The sequence below is a fragment of the Apodemus sylvaticus genome, chromosome 4 (genome assembly GCF_947179515.1).
Source record: "Apodemus sylvaticus chromosome 4, mApoSyl1.1, whole genome shotgun sequence".
Classification (NCBI taxonomy): domain Eukaryota; kingdom Metazoa; phylum Chordata; class Mammalia; order Rodentia; family Muridae; genus Apodemus; species Apodemus sylvaticus.
The window spans coordinates 59,775,929-59,795,932 of record NC_067475.1 but is presented as its reverse complement, the minus strand read 5'-3'; the positions used below and the strand labels follow the sequence as shown (position 1 = coordinate 59,795,932).

Genomic DNA, 20,004 nt, shown 5'->3' with positions numbered 1-20,004 from the left:
ACAAAAATCACTTAAGGAAATTCAGGAGAATAAGGCTCAAGAGATAGAAGCCAATAAAGAAGAAACGCCAAAATAAATAAATGAATAAATAAATAAATAAATAAATAAATAAATAAATAAATAAATAAAATAACCTTAAAGAAATGCAGGAGAAAGTGAGTCAAATGGCAGAAGTCATGAAAGAGGAAACACAAAAATCTCTTAAAGAATTAAAGGAAAACAGAAACAAACAAATGAAGGAACTGAGAAAAACCATCCTGGATCTAAAAACAGGAGTAGAAACAACTAAGATATCACGAAGGAGACAACTTTGGAGACAGAAAACCTTGGGAAGAAATCAGGGGCCATAGATGCAAATATAAACAACAGAATATAAGAGAAGGAAGAATCTCAGATGCCAAAGATACCATAGAAACCATTGACTCAACAGTCAAAGAAAATGCAAAATGCAAAAAGCTTGTATCCCAGAACATTCAGGAAATCCAGGACACAATGAGAAGACCAAACCTAAGGATTATAGGTATAGAAGAGAGTGAAGATTTACAATTGAAAGGGCCAGCAAATATCTTCAACAAAATTATGAAAGAAAACGTCCCTAAATTAAAGAGATGCCCATGAATATACAAGAAGCCTACAGAACTCCAAACAGACTAGACCTGAGCAGAAATACCTCCTGTCACATAATAATCAAAACCCCAAATGTACTAAACAAAGAAAGAATATTAAAGGCAGTAAGAGAAAAAAGCCAAGTAACATATAAAGGAAGACCTATCAGAATCACACCAGACTTCTCACCAGAGACTATGAAGGCTAGAAGATCCTGGGCAGATCACATGCAGACTCTAAAAGAACACAAATGTCAGCTAAGACTACTATACCCAGCAAAACTCTCAATCACCATAGATGGAGAAAGCAAAATATTCCATAACAAAAACAAATTTACACAATCTCTTTCCACAAACTCAGCCCTACAAAGAATAATAGGAGGAAAACTCCAATACAAGGAGGGAAACTACACTCTGGAAAAAGTAAGATAGTAACCTTCTTTCATCAAACCCAAAAGAAGATAACCACTCAAATATAAAAATAATATAAAAAATGACAGGAAGTAATAATCATTATTCCTTAATATCTCTTAACATCAATGGACTCAATTCCCCAATAAAAAGACATAGAGTGGATAAGGAAACAGGACCCTACCTTTTGTTTATACAGGAAACACACCTCAGTGTCAAAGACAAAATCTACCTTAGAGTAAAAGACTGGAAGACAATTTTACAAGCCAATGGTCTCAGGAAACAAGCCAGAGTAGCCATTCTAATATCAGATAAAATTGACTTTCAACCTAAAGTCATCAAAAGAGACACAGAGGGACACTTCTTGCTGGTCAAAGGAAAAATCCACCAAGAAGAACTCTTAATTCTGAACATCTATGCGCCAAATGTAAGGGCACCCTCATTTGTAAAAGAAACTACCAAAGCTCAAAGCACACACTGCACCTAACACAATAATTGTGGGTGACTTCCACAGTCCACTATCCTCAATGGACTGATCAGGAAAACAGAAACTAAGCAGGGACACAGTAAAACTAATTGAAGCTTTGGACCAATTGGATTTAACTGATATTTATAGAACATTTCACCCTAAAGCAAAAGAATATACCTTTTTCTCAGCACCTCATGGTACCTTCTCCAAAATCGACCATATAATTGGTCACAAGACAGACCTCAACAAATATAAGAAGATCCAACTAATCCCATGCCTCCTATCAGATCACTATGGAGTAAAAGTGGTCTTCAATAGCAACAAAAACAACAGAAAGCCCACATACAAATGGAGGCTGAACAATACTCTACTCAATGACAACTTGGCCAAAGAATAAATAAAGAAAGAAATCAGAGACTTTTTAGAATTTAATAAAAATGAAGGTACAACATACCCAAATCTTTGGGACACAAAGAAAGGAATGCTAAGAGGAAAACCCATAGCCCTGAATGCCTCCAAAAAGAAACAGGAGAGAGCATACACTAGCAGCTTAATGGCACATGTGAAAGCTCTGGAACAAAAAGAAGCTACTTTACCCAGGAGGAGAAGAAGACAGGAAATCATCAAACTCATGGCTGAAATCAATCAACTTTGGAAACAAAGAGAACCATACAAAGAATCAACTAATCCAGGAGCTGGTTCTTTGAGAAAATCAACAAGATAGATAAACCCTTAGCCAGACTGACCAAAGGGCACAGAGAAAGTATCCAAATTAACAAAATTAGAAATGAAAAGGTGGATATAACAACAGAAACTGAGGAAATTCAAAAAATCATCAGATCCTACTACAAAAGCCTATATTCAACACAACTGGAGAATCTGGAGGAAATGGATAATTTCCTAGATAGATACCAAATACCAAAAATAAATCAGGATCTAATAGATCATCTAAACAGTCCCATAACCCCTAAAGAAATAGAAGGGGTCATAGAAAGTCTTCCAACCAAAAAAAAGCACAGGACCAGATGGTTTCAGTGCAGAATTCTTTCAGAACTTCAAAGAAGAACTAACACCAATACTCTTCAAACTAAATAGAAACAGAAGGAACACTACCCAACTCGTTCTACGAAACCACAATTAAGCTGATACCAAAACCACACAAAGATCCAACAAAGAAAGAAAACTTCAGACCAATTTCCCTTATGAACATCAATGCAAAAATACTCAATAAAACTCTTGCCACCCGAATCCAAGAACACATCAAAATGATCATCCACCATGATCAAGTAGGCTTTATTCCAGGGATGCAGGGTTGGTTCAATATGCGGAAATCCATCAATGCAATCCACTACATAAACAAACTCAAAGAAAAAACCTACATGGTCATTTCATTGGATGCTAAAAAAGCATTCGACAAAATTCAGCATCCTTTCATGATAAAAGTCTTGGAAAGAACAGGAATTCAAGGCCCATAACTAAACATAGTAAAAGCAATATACAACAAACTGGTAGCCAGCATCAAACTAAATGGAGAGAAACTTGAAGCAATCCCACTAAAATCAGGGACTAGACAAGGCTGCCCCCTTTCTCCTTATCTTTTCAATATTGTACTGGAGGTACTAGCTTGGGCAATTAGACAACATAAGGAGGTCAAAGGGATACAGATTGGAAAGAAAGAAGTCAAACTATCACTATTTGCAGATGATATGATAGTCTACCTAAGTGACCAAAAAAAAAAACTCCACTAGAGAACTCCTACAGCTGATAAACAACTTCAGCAAAGTGTCACGTTATAAAGTCAACTCAAGCAAATCAGTAGCCTTCCTATACTCAAAGGATAAGCAGGCTGAGAAAGAAATTAGGGAAATGACACCCTTCACAATAGCCATAAACAGTATTGACCAAACAAGTGAAAGATCTGTATGACAATAACTTCAAGACTCTGAAGAAGGAAATGGAAGAAGACCTCAGAAAATGGAAAAATCTCTCATGCTCATAGATTAATATAGTTAAAATGGCCATTTTGCCAAAAGCAATATACAGATTCAATGCAATACCATCAAAATCCCAACTCAGTTCTTCATAGAGTTAGAAAGAACAATTCTCAAATTCATCTGGAATAACAAAAAACCTAGGATAGCCAAAACTATTCTCAACAACAAAAGAAATTCTGTGGGGAATCAGTATCCCTGATCTCAAGCAATACTACCAAGCAATAGTGTTAAAAACTGCATGGTATTGGTACAGTGACAGGCAGGTGGATCAATGGAATACGATTGAAGATCCAGAAATGAACCCACCACCTATGGCCACTTGATCCTTGACAAAGTAGCTGAAAACATCCAGTGGAAAAAAGATAGCCTTTTCAACAAATGGTGCTGGTTCAGCTGGAGGTCAGCATGCAGAAGAATGCGAATTGATCCATCCTTATCTCCTCGTACTAAGCTCAACTCCAAATGGATCAAGGACCTCTACATAAAGCCAGACACTCTCAAGCTAATAGAAAAGAAACTGGGGAAGACCCTTGAGGACATCGGTACAGGGAGAAAGTTCCAATAGCATATGCTCTAAGATCAAGAATTGACAAATGGGACCTCATAAAATTACAAAGGCAAAGGACACCATCAAAAGGACAAATCGGCAACCAACAAATTGGGAAAAGATCTTCACCAACCCTACATCAGATAGAGGGATAATATCCAATATATATAAAGAACTCAAGAAGTTAGACCCCAGAAAGCCAAATAACCCTATTAAAAATGGGGTACAGAGCTAAACAAAGAATTTTCACCCGAAGAACTTCACATGGCTGAGAAGCATCTTAAAAATGCTCAACTTCATTAGTCATTAGGGAAATGCAAATCAAAACAACCCTGAGATTTCACCTTACACCAGTCAGAATGGCTACGATTAAAAATTCAGGAGTAGCAGGTGTTGGTGAGGATGTGGAGAAAGAGGAACACTCCTCCACTGTTGGTGGAGTTGCAAATTGGTACAACCACTCTGGAAATCAGTCTGGCAGTTCCTCAGAAAACCGGGCACGTCACTTCCAGAGGATCCTGCTATACCACTCCTAGGCATATACCCAGAGGATTCCCCAGCAGGCAATAAGGATACATGCTCTACTATGTTCATAGCAGCCCTATTTATAATAGCCAGAAGCTGGAAAGAACCCAGGTATTCCTCAATGGAAGGATGGATGCAAAAAATGTGGTATATATACACAATGGAGTGCTATTCAGCCATTAGAAACAATGAATTCATGAAATTCTTAGACAAATGAATGGAGCTGGAGAACATCATACTAAGTGAGGTAACCCAGTCTCAAAAGATTAATCATGGTATGCACTAATAAGTGGATATTAGCCTAGAAAACTGGAATGCCCAAAACATAATCCACACATCAAATAATGTACAAGAAGAACAGAGGAGTGGCCTTGTTCTGGAAAGACTCAGTGTAGCAGTATAGGGCAAAACCAGAACAGAGAAGTGGGAAGGGGTGGATGGGAGAACAAAGGGAGGGAAGGGGGTTGATGTGACTTTCGGGGTGTGGGGGGCCAGAAAAGGGGAAATCATTTGAAATGTAAATAAAAAATATATCGAATAAAAAAAGGAAGTGCTGAATCATATGGTGAAAAGCATATTTTAACTTATTATATGTATATTTAATATTAGTAAATATATATTTAATTTTATATGTAAATATCAAATTATTTTTCTAAGATGAATCATTCTATATTCCCACAAACATATAAGGACTATAGCTGATTCATTAATATAATCTTTACATGTAGAAATTCTTTTTAGAAGGTATCCAGTGAAATTTCCTAAATCCTAAAAAATAAATTAAGTTGATAAGGAAAATGGGATAAATTACATTATAATTCTGTGAGACTGTCTTAACAATTTGATGTAGAACTTATTGGTTTAAAGAACCTGACCGATATCAACTGAAAATAAGAATGGACAATACTGAAAGGCAGTATCAACTGTTCATGCTAGGATTCCCAGACAATAGAAGCACACATGAAAGCACTATTTAAAATCGATTCAGTCTTACTGGCAGCTACTCCCTACAAGTGTGTTTGCAAGGCCCTGTTCACTAACAGTGGGTCTTTCTTACAAAAGCAACATGAATATGATCAGATGTACAACTATGCTTCACATAAGTTCTATGGGTGCCATTTCAAAAAATAGGTTTTGAAAACTAAGTTCTTAAACTGGCATTTTCAACACAGGACTCCATATAATGCTATTTGCCTTCCTGGGAGGTTTGAAGGTTACTTATCTGAATACCACCCAGTAATACCCCCGAGCATTTTCCACTATGAAAATATTTGCTATAAAGTTCAATCCTTCATAAACACTGTAGCAGAAAAATGCAAAAAAAGGAGTAAATATCATGGAAAATTATTATATGAGAACTTGAAATTTTTTTTAAGTAAAAGCAGTAGATATGTCAAGGTAAAACCAAACTGAAAAGAAATAGATAAAATATTTTCATCATAAAATTATGATATAATCTATAATCTAATCTATATTCTAATGTGAAGACATTTTTAATCAGTCTTTTAACCAGCTGAAAATGTCACTACTCAAAGAAAAAATTCTATATCTAGAATATTTGTCAAGACCCAAGGTTATTATATAATACAATGGATGCTTAATATCTCTTACACTTTCATTTTGGGAGTGAAAAAAATCATAGTTTATGTCATTATCGAATCTAGAGAACTTTTTTGAAATAAGGTCTTGTTCTACAGTACAAGTTGCTCTTAAATTTGTTGGCATCAAGTTCTAGAATTACAGACATAAGCAACATACATGGTTTAAATTAGTTACTTGTCACTTATATTGTACTAATATTCCATTTTAAAACAGATTTCCTCTATTAAGTGTCTGTATTCGGTAGGAATCGTTTAAAAGTTGTTAGTTTATAATAATGAAATATTAGATCAAAGCATACTACTTTCTTCCTGTAGCACAGATTCCCTATGGAATACTTTGTTCCACATCACAATGTTTGTAGCTATTATTACTGTAACATCAACCAAGTGCAGCAGCTATTCGAGCTCCTAAGGTACTGGATTCAATGGCATTTTGTCACAGTCAACCACAGGTGATACCATGATTAAACTGTAATTCCTCAGTTTGTCATGAGCTGTATGCCTCTTACTTCTCACCACAGAGAACTGAGCACTGGTTCTAGATCAAGAATACAGCCAAAACCTCCCTCAAGATCCCTTCTTGGAGAGTCTGTTTTCTGAGACCATTATCATTATCAATTCTTTGACAGTCAAGACCCAGAAAAGAGAAAGGCAAAGTCATAGGATGGTTTAAACAGGGAAGGTTTAAAGAACTAATAATAGTATTTACAGAGAATTAACTGAGATTTAACAAGAATTCTAAGTAGAGCTAAAAGATAACTCTGAAAAAAAATACCAACTTATATCTGAGGAAGAATACCCAAGTGGCAATAGCCTGCTATGGGGAACACTCCCAAAAATCTCTATTTCAGATCTCATTCAAGCAGGTGTGGTAACAGTCTACTGAGTAAACCATCTTACTGGGTTGCTTGGAGACAGTGCCAGTTCAGTTGGTCAAGGCTAGAAGTGGGTCAGAACAGTGTAGAGTACTAACCTGATTGAACAGGGAGCGGTAGTGGGTAAAGAGGGTTTTTAAGTTAATAGAAAACCAACTAGAACACTTGCTGAACTCGCCAGAAACCTCTTGTAGTGCAACTACATCAAGGACCTGGGAAGCCACTGAGGAAGGTGGCTTGATCCACCAAAGTGCCACAATATAACAACAATTGGTAGGTATACCAGTAGAACTCAGGAAGCTACAAATGATGGTGCTGCTGTTCAGGTCAAAAAGCACCACTGGTATCCTGAAATTCCACTGAGAAGCTGACTACTAGGTACTGCTGATATTCACTGGATGTCTTTTTTGCAAAGCAAGGGCAAAAAGACAAAAACAAACTGAAACCAATGGAAGAAACCTGTTCTTTTTCCAGAATCCTTCCTATGCCTTCTAGTGACAAAGCTTAGCAGTGTACTGGAGGGTAGAAGAACAATGTTTTAATGTTATAGGCAGGCAAGAAATATTAATTTGGCATGGGTTGTAACATTAAAAACAACCTCTCTTTCTGAAAGAGAAGTTACATACATATCCCCTGATCCTTTGAGGCCTTGCTTAATTTAACTTTGTTCAAGTGGGGTCTCTCTGCTCACAGTGCTTAGAATTCAAATGTCTCCAAGCCCTGAGTAATCATTGGGAATGGTTAACCCTATAGTTTCCAAAGAGTTTTCCAGATACTTTAGACTTCTTGAATCTATATGTCTATTCCCTCTGCTCAGGGCCTGCCATATTCTGCCCTGCTCTCCTTGATGCTGTGGCATAGAAAATGCCTCCTAGCACAGTCTCTTCATCTCTTAAGGACCATGATGCTGTTGTACTGTAGTCCAGCATCTCCTACAAGAATGCTTGTCTTCTTGCACACCATGCTTCTACCTGCCTACACCTCTCCTACTCCTCCTCCTTCTTCATTGTTGTTGAAACACTTTATTCAGAGGCTTAGGAGAAAGTTGTAGAAGTCCGCGCTGTCTGCTTTCCTGCGCAGGATAGACCTCAGGATCTCAGGCTTTAGTCAATAAATTCCTCTTTGTGGCTTCTGTGTAATTCTGGTATGTTTGCATAATGTTTTAAGCATTTATATGCTTTCTAGTACAACCAGATAATTAGTCTCATTTATACTTTTATTGTCTCCGACCTGTTACCAGAATCTTCTCCATATAGATCTGGAATCTTTTAATAAGAATGGTATTTAAAGATCATATGTGACCATTACATTTGCTAAATGTTACTAATGTATCATTGTTTCCAGGTTCAAGAAGAAATGTTTAGACATTTCAATTTTAAGCAAGCTAAGAAGTCCTACTAAGCTCTGAAAGGCTGCAATTCCTTACAATCCTATGAACTAAAACTATTTAGATTGTAGCTTCTTTCTAGGACAAGATACTACACTATGGAAAAATGCAAACCCAAGATAATAAAGCAAACTATAAAGCAAATATAGAAGGGGCAGAGGACAGTAAGGAAGACAGTCTTAGAAGTATATCTTTATTTTTTTCATAATGTATTTTATCAAGGGAACATCTATGAAACTTAAAAGCATTGCCCTTCAACATCATTAGTCATTAGGGAAATGCAGATCAAAACAACCCTGAGATTTCACCTTACACCAGTCAGAATGGCTAAGGTCAAAAACTCAGGAGACAGCAGGTGTTGGCGAGGATGTGGAGAAAGAGGAACACTCCTCCACTGCTGGTGGGGCTGTAAGATGGTACAACCACTTTGGAAATCAGTCTGGAGGTTCCTCAGAAAACTGGACATGACACTTCCAGAGGACCCTGCTATACCTCTCCTGGGCATATACCCAAAGTATTCCCCGGCATGCAATAAAGACACATGCTCCATTATGTTCATAGCAGCCTTATTTATAATAGACAGAAGCTGGAAAGAACCCAGATGCCCCTCAAAGGAGGAATGGATACAGAAAATGTGGTATATTTACACAATGGAATACTACTCAGCAATTAGAAACAATGAATTCACAAAATTTTTAGGCAAATGGTTTGATCTGGAAAATATCATTCTAAGTGAGGTAACCCAATCACAAAAGAATACACATGGAATGCAATCTCTGATGAGTGGATATTAATTGGCCCAGAAGCCCTGAATACCCAAGGCACAAATCGCATAACAATTGACTCCCATGAAGAAGTATGGAGAGGGTCCTGACCCTGGAAAGTATTGATCTAGCATTGGAGGGGAATATAAGGACAGAGAAAAAGGAGGGAGGTGATTGGAGAATGGATGGAGAGAAGAAGGTTTATGGGACATATGGGGAGGGGGGATCGGGGAAAGGGGAAATCATTTGGAATGTAAACAAAGAATATAGAAAATAAAAATACTGAAAAAATAAAATAAAAGCATTGCCCTGAAAAGGCCACAACTGAATTAGAATTAGAAAAGATAATTAGCTTTATAGCTTCCTTTATAACTGGTGTCCATTAGCTGAGTGCATTCCTTCTTCATCCCTAACATTGAGCATTTCTGTTCTCTTGTGGGTTTGGTGGTGGATAAGTACATAAAATATATTCCAACAGTGAAAGTATAAATAGAATTTGGGTTGCACACCTTCTATTCCAAATGGCTATTCGAACTGTATAGAAGTTCATTGACATGTATAGACGTTGGACCTGGTTAATTCTGGTGAATGATTTGTTTTTCAAGTTTTTTTATAGATACTTTTTTTAAGTAGAGAGAACAGGAAAAGATAAGATGATGAGGGAAGATGTAGTGCAGTTGGAAGGACACATGCATCCTGATGGAGGATGTAAAGCCAACTGTGTTTACAGTTCCAACTCTGTTGTGTCTGTCCTTTGTGTGGTGGATCACTGAGTCCAGCTGTAGTTGAGTGAAGTGTGTAAACCTCTAGGCAAAGCCCCACGGCTGCAGGATGGCTATGCTAACTGAACACAGGATGACTATCCTAACTGAACACAAATTACTGACACACAGTAAGTCAAGGACTGGGCAAGAGTTCATTTGAGTAGCTACATTAATCTGGCTGTATGATATTTTTATTTATGAGTTTGTTTCAATAAAGTGATGTTATAAAATAAATAAAATGCTATCCTGAGTTGTTCATCAGATATAATGGTAAGTTACTTAAGAGGCAATGAAAATCAGATTGCTATAAAAATCTTTTTAAACAAGGCTTTATGCCAGGAACCAATTAGATAACTGCTTGCTACCATTAACATAATCAAGGAAAAAAAATAAGATCCCAAATTTAATATCTATCCAAATAAACGAAGTATAAAAGCCACTAACTGCTAAAACTTTTCTTAAACTGCTAAAAAGTTTTCTTGGGAAATCTAGCATAAAACAAGCTTTGAACAATCATAATTACAGATGAAGAGGAAGAGGAGGACAAGAAGGAGAGGGAAGAAAGAGGAAGAAAGAAAAAGGAGGAAAAGAAAGCATGGGGATTGGTGCTAAGTCAAGGTTCTAAATTCTGTTATTTCACTATTTCTATGTAATGTTCTTTGTTGGGAGAGACAGGCGGAAGTTGAAGGAGAGGGGAAAATAATCTAAGCAGGGTAAGGATCTACGTATAGAGGAACTGTAATTTTCAAACCACAATGAGGAATCTGTGGTGAGAGACTGGTCATTATGCAAGAGTAAACAAAATAAAGGCAACCAAGAACTGCAGAATGAAAGGCAGTATCCAAAAGAATCTACAGAAAAAAAATAAATTAGCCTTAGATAAGTTTACCACAGGGCCTGGTTGTAAAGATTCTCTTTATTTAAATTGTTCTTAATGTTGGCTTAAGGTTTAGTAAACTGATGTCTGGCTTTCCCATGATCATCCTTATTCAAAATATACAAGATTAAAGAAAAACCTTTATTCCAGAAACTGTAATGCATGTCCAGGGTTAATATACTCAAAATACATTCAAATAATAAAATATACTAAATGCTAAAAAGAAAAAAAGAATCTACAAATAAATTGAAGAGGAAAACTATGGTGGCTTGAATGAGAATGGTCCCATAGGTCCCTATACTCCAGTGCTTAGTGTCCAGCTGGTAGAACTTTTGAAAAGAATGAAGAGGTGTGGCCTTGTTGGAGGAAGTACATCATAGGAACTGGGTTTGGGGTTTCAAAAGCCCAGGTTATTCAGATAATGCTTGTGCATTCTCCCCCTCCCCCTCCCTTCCTCCTCTAATTTGTGAATACAGATAAGCTCTTAGCTACTGCTCTAGCACCATGCCTGCCTGTTAGCTGCCCTGCTCCCTCTATGATGGTCACAGACTAACTCTGAAATAGTAAGTAGCCTCCAATAGAAAGTTTTCTTGCATAAGTTGCCTTGATCATGTCTCTTCACAGCAAGAAATGTAACTAAGATACTAAATATAATTAAAAGGATGCTTTTTTTTTTTTTTTTTTTTTCTTTTTTTTTTTATTATTTTATTTACATTTCAAATGATTTCCCTTTTTCTAGCCCCCCCCCACTCCCCGAAAGTCCCGTAAGCCCCCTTCTCTTCCCCTGTCCTCCCTCCCACCCCTTCCCAGTTCCCCGTTCTGGTTTTGCCAAATACTGTTTCACTGAGTCTTTCCAGAACCAGGGACCACTCCTGCTTTCTTCTTGTATCTCATTTGATGTGTGGATTATGTTTTGGGTATTCCAGTTTTCTAGGTTAATAACCACTTATTAGTGAGTGCATACCATGATTCACCTTTTGAGTCTGGGTTACCTCACTTAGTATGATGTTCTCTAGCTCCATCCATTTGCCTAAGAATTTCATGAATTCATTGTTTCTAATGGCTGAATAGTACTCCATTGTGTAGATATACCACATTTTTTGTATCCACTCTTCTGTTGAGGGATACCTGGGTTCTTTCCAGCATCTGGCAATTATAAATAGGGCTGCTATGAACATAGTAGAGCATGTATCCTTATTACATGGTGGGGAATCCTCTGGGTATATGCCCAGGAGTGGTATAGCAGGATCTTCTGGAAGTGAGGTGCCCAGTTTTCGGAGGAACCGCCAGACTGCTTTCCAGAGTGGTTGTACCAATTTGCAACCCCACCAGCAGTGGAGGAGTGTTCCTCTTTCTCCGCACCCTCTCCAACACCTGCTGTCTCCTGAATTTTTAATCTTAGCCATTCTGACTGGTGTAAGATGAAATCTTAGGGTTGTTTTGATTTGCATTTCCCTAATGACTAATGAAGTGGAGCATTTTTTAAGATGCTTCTCCGCCATCCGAAGTTCTTCAGGTGAGAATTCTTTGTTTAACTCTGTACCCCATTTTTTAATAGGGTTGTTCGGTTTTCTGGAGTCTAACTTCTTGAGTTCTTTATATATATTGGATATTAGCCCTCTATCTGATGTAGGATTGGTGAAGATCTTTTCCCAATTTGTTGGTTGCCGATCTGTCCTCTTGATGGTGTCCTTTGCCTTACAGAAACTCTGTAACCTTATGAGGTCCCATTTGTCAATTCTTGCTCTTAGAGCATACGCTATTGGTGTTCTGTTCAGAAACTTTCTCCCTGTACCGATGTCCTCAAGGGTCTTCCCCAGTTTCTTTTCTATTAGCTTCAGAGTGTCTGGCTTTATGTGGAGGTCCTTGATCCATTTGGATTTGAGCTTAGTACAAGGAGACAAGGATGGATCAATTCGCATTCTTCTGCATGCTGACCTCCAGTTGAACCAGCACCATTTGTTGAAAAGGCTATCTTTTTTCCATTGGATGTTTTCAGCCTCTTTGTCGAGGATCAAGTGGCCATAGGTGTGTGGGTTCATTTCTGGATCTTCAATCCTGTTCCATTGATCCTCCTGCCTGTCACTGTACCAATACCATGCAGTTTTTAACACTATTGCTCTGTAGTATTGCTTGAGGTCAGGGATACTGATTCCCCCAGATTTTCTTTTGTTGCTGAGAATAGTTTTAGCTATCCTGGGTTTTTTGTTGTTCCAGATGAATTTGATAATTGCTCTTTCTAACTCTGTGAAGAATTGAGTTGGGATTTTGATGGGTATTGCATTGAATCTGTATAGTGCTTTAGGCAAAATGGCCATTTTAACTATATTGATTCTACCGATCCATGAGCATGGGAGGTTTTCCCATTTTTTGAGGTCTTCTTCCATTTCCTTCTTCAGAGTCTTGAAGTTCTTGCCATACAGATCTTTCGCATGTTTGGTAAGAGTCACCCCAAGATACTTTATACTGTTTGTGGCTATTGTGAAGGGGGTCATTTCCCTAATTTCTTTCTCAGCCTGTTTATCCTTTGAGTATAGGAACCAAAGGGCACAGAGAAAGTATCCAAATTAACAAACTTAGAAATGAAAAGGGAGACATAACAACGGAAACTGAGGAAATCCAAAAAATCATCAGATCCTACTACAAGAGCCTGTACTCAACACAACTGGAGAATCTGGAGGAAATGGACAATTTCCTTGACAGATACCAAATACCAAAATTAAATCAGGACCAACTAGACCATCTAAACAGTCCCATAAAGCCTAAAGAAATAGAAGGAGTCATAGAAAGTCTTCCAACCAAAAAAAGCACAGGACCAGATGGTTTCAGTGCAGAATTCTACCAGACCTTCAAAGAAGAGTTAACACCAATACTCTTCAAACTATTCCACAAAATAGAAACAGAAGGAACACTACCCAATTCCTTCTACGAAGCCACAATTACGCTGATACCAAAGCCACACAAAGATCCAACAAAGAAAGAGAACTTCAGACCAATTTCCCTTATGAACATCGATGCAAAAATACTCAACAAAATTCTTGCCAACCGAATCCAAGAACACATCAAAACGATCATCCACCATGATCAAGTAGGCTTTATCCCGGGAATGCAGGGTTGGTTCAATATACGGAAATCCATCAATACAATCCACTACATAAACAAACTCAAAGAACAAAACCACATGGTCATTTCATTGGATGCTGAAAAAGCATTTGACAAAATTCAGCATCCTTTCATGCTTAAAGTCTTGGAGAGAACAGGAATTCAAGGCCCATACCTAAACATAGTAAAAGCAATATACAGCAAACCGGTAGCCAGCATCAAACTAAACGGAGAGAAACTTGAAGTAATCCCACTGAAATCAGGGACCAGACAAGGCTGCCCCCTTTCTCCTTATCTTTTCAATATTGTACTTGAGGTACTAGCTCGGGCAATTCGACAACATAAGGAGGTCAAAGGCATACAAATTGGAAAGGAGGAAGTCAAACTATCATTATTTGCAGACGACATGATCGTCTACCTAAGTGACCCAAAGAACTCCACTAGAGAGCTCCTACAGCTGATAAACAACTTCAGCAAAGTGGCAGGTTACAAAATCAACTCAAGCAAATCAGTGGCCTTCCTATACTCAAAAGGATGCTTTTATATGTGTTTGTTTACTGCTTTTTATTCTTCTCCAGTCCATACTAACTAAAGCCAAAACTCAGTATGTACGACTTCTCAATACCAAAAACCCACCAGTACATCAATATCCAGATTCTTTACTAAGACCTATAACTAAATAAAAAATCAAAATAGATTACACACAGAAGGAAATACTTGCTTCCTTTCCTCACTGGGAAAGGGGTAGATTCTATAGCCAGTAATGTTTTAATTACTTGGTTTTAGTGCATAAGGCATTGGCTTTCAAATTTTACCTTTTGGAATAAAATCTAGTTAAGAACAGTTAACAGAAGCTGTGCAGTGACTCAGCAGTTAAGAGCATTGGCTGTCTTCCCCTGGATCCAAGCTTGAGCCCCAGCACACACATGACACACCCAGTTCACAGCTGTCTACAATGCCACACCCAAAAGGTTTGATGCCCTCTTCTGGCCACAGAGGTCACTGCATGCATGTGATAGACATACATTCAGAAAAAACATTCATGCATTCAAAATAACTGGAAATTAAATATTTTTTATAGAATAAGTAAGTACATTTTTTAAAATATTTTTATTTTCTATATTTTTTGTTTACATTCCAAATGATTTCCCCTTTCCCAGATACCCCCTCCTCTGGAAGTGTCATGTCCAGTTTTCTGAGGAACCTCCAGACTGATTTCCAAAGTGGTTGTACCATCTTACAGCCCCACCAGCAGTGGAGGAGTGTTCCTCTTTCTCCACATCCTCGCCAACATCTGCTGTCTCCTGAGTTTTTGACCTTAGCCATTCTGACTGGTGTAAGGTGAAATCTCAGGGTTGTTTTGATTTGCATTTCCCTAATGACTAATGATGTTGAGCACTTCTTGTTTTCTTTTTTGTTTGTTTGTTTTTGGTTTTTTTTGGTTTTTTTGGATTTGGTTTTTTCGAGACAGGGTTTCTCTGTGTAGCCCTGGCTGTCCTGGAACTCACTCTGTAGACCAGGCTGGCCTTGAACTCAGAAATCCGCCTGCCTCTACCTCCCAGAGTGCTGGGATTACAGGCGTGCGCCACCACCACCTGGCTTGTTGAGCACTTCTTAAGGTGCCTCTCGGCCATCTGAATTTCTTCAGGTGAAAATTCTTTGTTTAGATCTGTACCCCATTTTTTAATAGGGTTATTTGGTTCCCTGGGGTCTAACTTCTTGAGTTTTTTTTATATATTGGATATTAGCCCTCTATCAGATGTAGGGTTGGTGACTATCCTTTCCCAATTTGTTGGTTGCTGTTTTGTCCTTTTAACAGTGTCCTTTGCCTTACAGAAACTTTGTAATTTTATGAGGTCCCATTTGTCAATTCTTGATCTTAGAGCATAAGCTATTGGTGTTCTGTTCAGGAACTTTTCCCCTGTGCCCATGTCCTCAAGGGTCTTCCCCAGTTTCTTTTCTATTAGTTTCAGTGTGTCTGGTTTTACATGGAGGTCCTTGATCCACTTGGTGTGAAGTTTAGTACATGGAGATAAGAATGGATCAATTCGCATTCTTCTACATGCTGGCCTCCAATTGAACCAGCACCATTTGTTGAAAAGGCTATCCTTTTTCCACTGGATGTTTTCGGCTCCTTTGTCGAAGATCAAGTGACCATAGGTGTGTGGATTCATTTCTGGTTCTTCAATTCTATTCCATTGATCCACTTGTCTGTCATTGATACCATGCAGTTTTTAACACTATTGCTCTGTAGTATTGCTTGAAGTCAGGGATACTGATTCTCCCAGCAAGCAAATCTGTTGCCTTCCTATACTCAAAGGATAAGCAGGCTGAGAAAGAAGTTAGGGAAATGACACCCTTCACAATAGCCACAAACAATATAAAGTATCTTGGTGTGACTCTAACCAAACAAGTGAAAGAGCTATATGACAAGAATTTCAGGTCTCTGAAGAAGGAAATCGAAGAAGACCTCAGAAAATGGAAAAATCTTCCATGCTCGTGGATTGGCAGGATTAATATAGTTAAAATGGCCATCTTGCCAAAAGTGATCTACAGATTCAATGAAATCCCCAACAAAATCCCAACTCAGTTTTTCACAGAGTGAGAAAAAGCAATTCTCAAATTCATCTGGAATAACAAAAAACCCAGGATAGCTAAAACTATTCTCAACAACGTAAGTACATTTTTTAAACTGTATTCCTCACTTTGTTAGAAGTCACAATATGGAGGCTTCAAGTTTTTTCTACTTATTTTTTTTAAACACAAATGACTCTTTATTCCAAATAGATGAAACAGCATGCCCTGAAGCAACGTATAAAGTTGTACTATCCTTCCTTTTCTACTTAAAACTGAACACATACAGGCTTTAGGAGAATTTTCTTCACATTCGATTTTTGTTTCATTTGTGTCCCCAACATAGTCTTCACAACTTCATACAAAATACATGTTTTTATATTTGTAAGCATGTGCATGTACCTCAATGTATGAGTACATGAGTGCATTTATGCAGCTTGTGTGTGTATGTGTGTATGCGTGTGCCTGTATATAGGATGTATGAAAGTCGAAAGACAGCTTGTGAGAGTTGGCTCTTAGTTCTACCAGGTGGGTTATGAAAGTCATACTCAGACATGGCAGCAAGCACTTTTACCCATTGTTAAAATATTTTTTTAAACACTTCACTAAATTATTTCTAGATGTTTAATTAAGTCTCATTTCTCTACTCCATCATGTACTTACATGGGATGGTTCTCAAATAGAGATTATCTCTGATGACTTGCTGTAGTTTGTGGTCAATTGATCCTTTCTGAAACTGGAGACTCAGGTAGTGTCGCAAATCTTTATTTATGACTTTGCCTACAAAAAACAAAACAAAAAAAAAACAGAGAAAACAAAATATAACTATGAGATATTCATTTAAATATATAAAAATAATAATCAAATATCTTTAAATCATTTGGCTAGTAACAGGACATGGAAATCAGTATTTGACCTACAAGAAGGTAAGTAATACCAAATTATTATAAATACTATAATTAAAATAAATGACTGCAATATAATTTGGGTATAATTTTATGAGACAAGAGAACATATAGAACAGAGAGTATAATGAACATTCAAAGTAATCTCAGTCAGTCTCATGGCTTTAAGCATAATATCCTAAAGGCTTCAAATTCAGATCATATGTTCATTGCTGTTATCTTTAACTCCAACCTCACTTATATACATTGCAGATGGCATATCAGCATATCTCAGATACACACTTCAAATATCAGACAGACAACACAAAACTCTTCCACCAACTACCCCAGTTTTCTTAGAACAGGGCAGCACCACCAGCTGGAAGAGCACTCCAAATCTAAAAGCCATCCTTGATTTCTCTCCACCTCTGTCTTTTAGACCTATCTATTAGCAATTTTTGTCAGCTTCCAAATCATAACAATTTTCATCAATGGCATCCTAATCTAATCTACCACCATCATTTCTCATCTGGAAACACCCTTCTAATCAGCTTACTTACATTCATTGTGTCTCCTTTCTTCCTAGCCCTCATACACAGTCACCAGAGTGAGATGTAAAACAGATGAGGTCAGTTCATGTGTAAAGATGCCCCCATCCTCATGACTTTCTATTGCACTTGAAATAAAATCCAAAATCTTGCTCAGGATGCAGTAAGTCCCACATGTTCCAGCTTTGGCAATCTCTTATCCTAATTAATTTATTCTTCACTCCTGCTCTTTGACACGAAAACAAAAACAAAAACACCCATGTTGGGCCCTACCAGAACAGTCACTCTACTTGTTGATTCCTAAATACAGTATGAATAAGTAAGACAGTCAAATGTTTTCTGTTATTTCTTTGGAAATGTGTAATAGGAACAGTAAACAGAAGGTTGCAGAAATCTCAAAGCTATGATTTGTAACTAAGACTTAAGTTTAAATGAAAAAGCAGTGTAAACATTGTTCATTAGACAAGACAGTGGATAATTAGAAAAGATTAAGGCTCAGACAAAACATTATCTCACTGCATAAGAAATGACTAGCTGACTACATTGAGTTTTATTTGGAACAACATATCCACATTAAGGTTTTAGAACAAAAGCTTACTACTGATCAGTTTAACCTTTTATCTACTATTCCATAAAAATGCATCTCTAATCTTTTTTGTTCTTCTCTACTACGTATAAATACACAGAACCTACATGGCAACATAACCAGAAAATCAACTTGTTTCTAAAGTTCAGAGATAACATTTAGCTCATAGTAATAAACACAAACCAAAACAATTCCCTTGTCTTAACAAAGCAGACATGGAGGAAGGGGGAGAACCACTGTGATGACAACCAACAGCTCTGCAGATAGTTACAGTGATGGACATAGAACAACCCCTAACTTACAAGATGCTTTGTCCAGACACTTAGGGTCCCACCAACTCACCCCAATTCAAAATGATATTTTCTTACTTTTTATTTATACTCCAGCATGTGCTCATTGCTAAATAGCTGAAAAACCTAATATATAACCAATACTGCTCAATACTCACTGAACACAAATCAACCTCATAATGAGTTCATTAAGTATTTTTACAATTTGGTAAGGGGAGTCTCAAGTTCTTTATAATAAAAGCTTTGGAGGATTGTAACACATAGCTGAAACTTTCGGATATTTGGATAGGCTTTTTTTTTTTTTAAAGATTTATTTATTTTATATATGTGAGTACACTATCGATGACTTCAGACACACCAGAAGAGGGCGTCGGATCCCATTAAGGATGGTAGTGAGCCATCATGTGGTTGCTGGGAATTGAACTCAGGACCTCAGGAAGAGCAGTCAATGCTCTTAACCACTGAGCCATCTCTCTAGCCCTTGGATAGGCTTTTGAATGAACAGAAATGTGTCTACTTCCTTTTCATTTAAAACAATAACATAAGTGCCAAAATCCAAAACTTGACTCACCGACATTATCTTTTGGAAAAGATTTAGTTTTGTTAAAAAAAAAAAATACATGTATAACTAAAAAAGATAATTTGAATCAAGACTTTAGCTTTTCTTAAACTCAAAACTTTTAAGATAATGGCATAATTTAGAGATAACTATAAAATGCTTAAAACTAAGTTATAGAAATAATGTCTTTTAGCTTAAAGATAATTAAAAGATAAAGCCACAATAAAGTTCAAAATCACAAATTATTTTGCATGGTGGATTCCTTAAGAGAAAAGGAAGTTAACCCAACTCTTATTTTAAAGGCCTTTGATGTATTTAAAAACCAGTTAGCACAGAAAAGGCTAAATTTAAAGAGTAATGCCCATAATTATCAGACCTGGAATCACACTAGGTTTTACCATCAACTTCTACTGGGATGGGCAGTCACAAAGAAAAGAAAGAGACAACTGCAATCAAAACTGCATTTTAAATAAAACATGCAACTAGACACTAAATGTAGAGTTCTTGTTTAGTACCACTAAAACTGAAAATCATGTCTGCAAATATTTTTAGAAATTCTAAGTTTTTGTTCTTATTTTATTTGTATGATGTTTTGTTTACATATGATGTATGTATGTATGTATGTGCACCACATGTGTCCAG

At 37.2% G+C, this 20,004-nt stretch overlaps 1 protein-coding gene across 2 annotated transcripts in view; it reads right to left on the bottom strand.

The window, feature by feature from the left end:
* Positions 1-20,004, bottom strand: part of Magi3 (membrane associated guanylate kinase, WW and PDZ domain containing 3) — a 254,253-nt gene that overhangs the window by 105,960 nt on the left and 128,289 nt on the right. For both annotated transcript variants that reach the window (XM_052179584.1, XM_052179585.1), the window contains exon 2: positions 17,159-17,275. In XM_052179584.1, coding sequence (XP_052035544.1) covers positions 17,159-17,275 — 117 coding nt within the window. The remainder of the gene's footprint in view (positions 1-17,158; positions 17,276-20,004) is intronic.